This window comes from Emys orbicularis, chromosome 1, assembly GCF_028017835.1.
Source record: "Emys orbicularis isolate rEmyOrb1 chromosome 1, rEmyOrb1.hap1, whole genome shotgun sequence".
NCBI classification, from domain to species: domain Eukaryota; kingdom Metazoa; phylum Chordata; order Testudines; family Emydidae; genus Emys; species Emys orbicularis.
Genome location: NC_088683.1, coordinates 364702577 through 364708766, shown reverse-complemented (window position 1 = coordinate 364708766; position 6190 = coordinate 364702577). Strand labels below are relative to the sequence as shown.

General features: G+C 51.1%; 1 protein-coding gene across 1 annotated transcript; it reads left to right on the top strand.

The window, feature by feature from the left end:
* The first annotated feature begins 4779 nt into the window (after positions 1–4779).
* LOC135895158 (olfactory receptor 51E1-like) lies at positions 4780–5721 on the top strand. Its single transcript, XM_065423229.1, has one exon. It carries the CDS (start codon positions 4780–4782, stop codon positions 5719–5721), a length of 942 nt encoding a protein of 313 aa, XP_065279301.1.
* The last annotated feature ends 469 nt before the right edge of the window (positions 5722–6190 follow it).

The window sequence follows — 6190 nt, the reverse complement described above, 5'->3', positions numbered from 1 at the left end:
CGCCGTTTGCGCACCTCTGCCTAGGAGCTGGACCTGCTGCTGGCCGCTTCCGGGGTGCAGCACGGTCTGCGGTGCCAGGACAGGCAGGAAGCCTGCCTTAGCACCCTCGCTGTGCCACTGACCAGGAGCCGCCCGAGGTAAGCCCGCACCCCAATCCCACGCCCCAATCCCCTGCCCCAGTCCTGAGCCCCCCCAAACCCGGAGCCCCTTCCTGCACCCCAAACCCCTCATCCCCGGCACCACCCCAGAGCCTGCACCCCCAGCCCAGAGCCCTGACCCCCTCCCACACCCCAACCCTCTGCCCCAGCCCTGAGCCCCTCCCACACCCCAAACCCCTCATCCCCAGCAACCTTGGGTCGCAGGCATCAACAATTTTCTTCAACTAGGTCACCAGGAAAAAAGTTTGAAAACCACTGATCTAGTCTGACCTCCAGTATATCACAGGCTGCAGAATTTCTCCCAGTTACCTCCCATATTGAGCCCAATGACTTGTGTTTGACTAACGCATAACTTGTGTTCATCTAAAGCATAAGCTTTCACTGTCCGGCATTTTCTCCAGCCCTTCAATTGTGGCTCTTGTCTGCACCCTTTCCAATTTTTCAATCTGGGCACAGGACCTGGATGCAGTATTCCAGCATTGGTCTCAACAATGTCATACACAGACGTGAGATCACCTCTCTAGTTCTAGTCACTACACCCCTCTTTATACAACCCAGGGTAAGTTGGAAATGACAGAGGAGGAGAAAGACCTGGGTGTATTAGTCAGTCCCAGGATGACTGTGAGCCACGTTGGGATGCGGCTGTGAACAAGGCAAATGAGATCCTAGAATGTGTCAGGCGAGATAGGGAAGTGTTAATATCCTTATACCAGGCACTGGTGAGACCTTCTCTGGCAAACTGTGCAAAATTCTGGTCACTCCTGTTCCAGAAAGAAGAATTCAGACTGGAACAGGTGCAGAGAAGGGCTCCTAGGATGATCAGGGCAATGGAGAGCCTGTCTTACAAGGAGACTAAAGAACGTGGCTTGTTTAGCCTAAAACAACACAGGCTGAGCAGGGATTTGATTGCTCTATAAATACACCAATGGTGGGGGGTAAACACCAAGGAAGGAGACGAGCGTATCCACAGGGAGGGAGTTGCGTATCCACTATGACTCTGCTCTGTGCCCTGGCCAATGGATTTCTCCCTCAGTAGATTCAGGAGAAAGCACGACTGAGCGTTAGCATCTGGAAAAGGAATTGCTCTTGGGTTCCTGTGTATTGATGTCACAGGAGTGTAATCCCCTGAGTTTCTGGTAATCTCAGCGTGCCGAGCCGCCAGCTGCCTCCTCCCCAGCCACTAGCCCCAGAGAGGAAGGATGGTTCAGGGGTTAAAGTGCTGGCCTGGGACTCAGAGGAACTGGCTTCAGTTCTAGGCTCTTCCACTGACTTCTTTTGTCACCTTGGGCAACTCACTTTGTGCCTCAGCAACATGTGTTTTAATAGGGCTCAATGTAGAGGTGTACATCTAGGAAGAAGGGACGCAGGCCAGCCTTACCGGATGGGGGACCCAATCCTGGGAAGCTGTGACTCTGAAAAAGACTAGGGGTCATAATCGGCTGAACACGAGCTCCCAATGCAGTGCTACAGACGAAAAAGCTAGTGCCACCCGGAATGTACAACCAGGGGAATCTCGAGAGATTATTTTACCTCTGTATTTGGCGCTGATGCGACCACTGCTGGGATCCTGTGTCCAGTTCTGGTGTCTACAGTTCCAGAAGGACGTTGGTAAATTGGAGGGGGTCAGAAAGAGCCATGAAAATGATTAAAAGATTTAAAAACCTGCCTTAGAGTGAGAGACTGAAGAAGCTCAGTCTATTTAGTTTAATGAAGAGAAGGTGGAGGGGCGACTTGGTCACAGTCTGTAAGTAGCTGCCTGAGGAACAAACGTTTAACAATGGGCTCTTCAGTCGATCAGAGAAAGTTATAACAGGATCCAATGGTGGAAGCTGAAGCTAGACAAATTCAGACTGGAGCTAAGGTGTAATTCTTTTAACAATGAGGGTAATTAACCATTGGAACAATTTACCAAGGGCCATGGTAGATTCTTCAGCACTGACAATTGTTAAATCAAGGCAGGATGTTGTTCTAACAGCTCTGCTCTAGGAGTTATTTTGGGGGCAGGTCTCTGGCTTGTGCTAGGCAGGGGGTCAGACTAGATGATCACAATGGTGCCTTCTGGCCTTGGGATCTGCCCAGTGGTGTTAGTAGCATGGCCCTGCCGCACGGGGTGTTCTACTGATAAACATGTTACAGATTGCGAGGCACTCGAACGCTGCAATAAGTGGGGCCAGAGCTAAGCGCCATAGAGAGATTTCAGCTCTGTGTGCCCCATAAGGACGATTAGGGGCAGTGGGTGGAGAACCTGAACTCTTCCCAACACCCCTTGGCGATGAGGCCTGTCATTAGCACAGCCCCTATGACGAGGGAGTTCTGGGCCCCTCCTGCAGCTCGGCAGTAAGAGGGGAATCAGGATGCGCCTTCAGAGAGCGAAGGATCTGGAGAGCATTGCCTGGCAGAACTGAGCCCTGCTGAGCTGCCCCTCGGTCTGATCCTGACCCTCACCCCCTCCATGAGCAGTGAGAGCCGCTCTAGCGCTGGAGATAGACCTCACACCCTGCATCCAAATTTCCATCACCAAGTTTGGGGGTAGCTGGATCTGGGGTGGGGGGGGGCGTTGTTTGGGTCCAATAGAGAGCTAGCAGCAGACATTCGGAGCTGGGCTTGGGTCACACCCATTTTATTAAGAATGTGCATGGCCTTGCTTACCCGGTGTGTGCATGTCTCATGCCTGACCAAGGTGAGAGACCCTCTGAGTTGTGCCTGAGGAACCAGTGACTTTGCAGCCCAACACTGCTATGTCCGGCTGTCTGCGGCATAACCCTGTTCCTTAAAACTGGGGGCTCTGTAGCGCAGTGCAGAGGGACACAGCGTTGTTAGTATATAGGTCTGTTTGTTAGCCGGGGATAGAATTTTGGGTTTGACTTTTTGATACTCTTATACTAAAATGTGTAAACACGGGACAAAGACACTGTGACGTTGCTTCTGCCTAGTCAGCTGGATTCTTTAGTACAATGGGAACAGATACGAGCAGTTAAAGTGTTACTCCAGAGCACACTTTAAGATTTCCTCCACCCCTATCTCAAGGCAAAGTCAAGCAACCAGTCGGGAGGGGCAAAGGGGCTTGGGTGGGGAAAGCATAAAATACTAAAAGACCAAAGGAATGCCCCCCCCCGACCACAGCACAACCTCACTCCTTACCCTCCCCATGGGGTACAAAAGAGGTGGGACGAAGACCCCAGACCCAAAATGGAACATGACCCTAAGTTGTAAGGGGTGGGACTGTGGGCGTGCATTGCAGGTATAGTTGGGTCTGCTAAGAAGGAAGAGGTGGGAACAGGGGAATGGGGAATGGGATTAGGGAAGGGGGAAATGGAAATGAAAATGGGAACAGGGACACAGGCAAGGCTCTGCAGCACCAGAGCTGAGAAGGGAGACACAGGGTAAATGCTCTGCGGCGTCAGAGCTGGGAATGGGGATGCGGGGTAAACGCTCTGCGGCGTCAGAGCTGGGAAGGGGAACACTGGGGAACAGACTCTGCCGGCGTATAGAGCTGTGGACATGTTTCCTTGGAACTAACCCCAATAAACATCACATTGCCTGCACTTTGGACTTCTGGTCTTCTGCTTTCTGTCTGCGTGACAAGAACCAGGGAAAGGGGTGAAGGGAAAGCCCTCTAACAAGCGTCACTGTCACTGATGGACTGTGTGACCAGAAATGTCCACTAACTAACCCTCAGTGCCTTCGTTTATGGGTGCACCGCTTGAGATACGGCCAGCAGCACCAGCTCCTGGGATTTTATTGGGAGTCTCGCACTATTTCCTGTCTTTCTTAAAGCCCCAACTTTTGGGATCAAGACACTGCGTGGGAATCTCAGCTTTCAGCTTGTCTAAGAAAGTTTTTTTTTAAAAAGTGAGTTGCAGAAAAGCTCGAAACCCTGAATCAGGTGCACCCCAAAGGCTCAGACACCAAAGGCACATGAAAAAAAAAACCAACATTAGTGTATTTTTAAATCTTATTATTTTTAAACCAGTCTCATGATTTTTGGGGCTGTGACTCATACTTGTTGAATGGAGCTGGGCGATACTGCATACCTAGTTCAAAAGACACGCTCTCATTCAGCCACAAGGTGCTGGGCTCAACCCCAGAATTCGATGGGTGAAATTCCCTGGCCTGTGTTTTGCAGAAGCTCAGTACAGATGATTGCAAAGGATCTTACTGACCCTAATACCTGTGAACATGGGTATGCAAAGTCTGATGTGCCCCAGATTACTGGACAATGAAAAACGTTTGCCTTGACCCTTCCGGGTCTCAGATTTCTCCTCTGTAATAATGCCAATGATTTTCTTGGCAGTGCACAAACCAAAAAGGAATGTATCCTCTATCCCCAGACGAGCTCTTGCAAGCTATAAACCTATTACACGATGTTCCCATTTGAGTGCCAACAGCTGCCAGGACTGGGGCACTGTACTGGGAAATATTTGCAGACTGTGCAGCCCCTGGAGACACTGAGGAACTGATTCTGATCACACTCAAACCAGTGTAAATCCACTAACGTTACTAGAGTCAGGCCAGCAGCAGCGAGATCAGAATGGCACTTGTTGTGATACTGATATACTGATAATTGTTTTGATTCCAGGCTTCTGTAAAGGCAGCTGGACAATAGCAACACGTCCCACCCATGTCAGCTTCCAACAACAGCAGCTCCAGCGCTTCCACCTTCACCTTGATTGGAATCCCAGGGCTGGAGGCAGCGAATTTCTGGCTGGCTTTCCTTCTGTGCTTGTTGTACCTCTTGGCCGTGCTCGGGAACGGCACCATTATTTATATCATCAAAGCCGAGCAAAGCCTCCATGAGCCCATGTACCTTTTCCTCTGCATGCTTGCAGCCATCGACGTGCTGCTCTCCACATCCACCATGCCCAGAATGATGGACCTCCTCTGGTTCAACTCCACCACCATTGGGTTCGATGCCTGCCTGCTCCAGATGTTCTGCATCCACTCTCTGTCAGGCATGGAGTCCACCATCTTGCTGGCCATGGCTTTTGATCGCTACATGGCCATATGCTATCCCCTGCGGCATGCAGCCATCCTCACCAGCCCCAGAATAGCCAAGATAGGGCTGGCAGCGGTAATCAGAGGAGCTACCGTGATGGCCCCCTTGCCCATTTTTATTAAAAGGCTGCCCTTCTGCAGGTCCAGAGTCCTCTCCCATTCCTACTGCTTGCACCAGGACGTGATGAATCTGGCCTGTGCCGATATAAAGGTCAATATCATCTACGGTTTGATTGTTATTACCTCTGTCATTGGGTTGGACTCCCTGCTGATCTCCCTGTCGTACGTCTTCATTCTCAGAGCCGCCTTGAGTCTGAGCCAAGAGGCCCGGCTCAAAGCGCTGGGCACCTGCACCTCCCACGTCTGTGCCGTCTTCCTGTTCTACGTGCCATACATTGGCCTGGCCATGGTACACAGGTTTGGGAATATACACGGTTCCAACATCCATGTCATAATGGCCAACGTCTACTTGCTGGTGCCCCCGGTACTCAACCCAATAGTGTATGGGGTGAAAACAAAGCAAATCCGTCAAAGGATCACAAGGCTGTTCCAAAGAACTACACACTGATGGGACCTTTCATCTAGCCAGCTGCATAGTCATTCAAAACAGAAGCAATAATTAATAGCCCACATGGCCAATCCAGAACATCACTCAACAAGCAGGACAATTCCCCACGCATCCTTGTACCCAAAGCAAACCTGATGTAGATCACAGTGGCACATAGCCAGCTCCTGGAGTTTCCCTTTCGTCCAACAGCCACAGCTAAAGCAGCACCAACAGGGGAACAAGAGAGGAGTCTGGGTAAGCCAGCCCTCTCCCCTGCCCTCCTCTTCAGATCCTGCGGCAGCCACCCAAACGCAGCAGATCCCAGCAGCCTCGCTTCCCGCCAGAAGCCTAAGGAACTTCAGGGTGGCCTAAGAGAGCCACCAGTCCCTGGAACTGGCATTGAAATCAACAGATTTCCGTCTAGCACTGAACACAGCGTATGACCTCCTAACTTCAGTTCATGGATGACACTGATACCCCACGTGAGACT

Bases quoted from the DNA above. Each gene is read 5' to 3' on its own strand.
- LOC135895158 (XM_065423229.1), top strand. From the start codon at position 4,780: ATGTCAGCTTCCAACAACAGCAGCTCCAGCGCTTCCACCTTCACCTTG.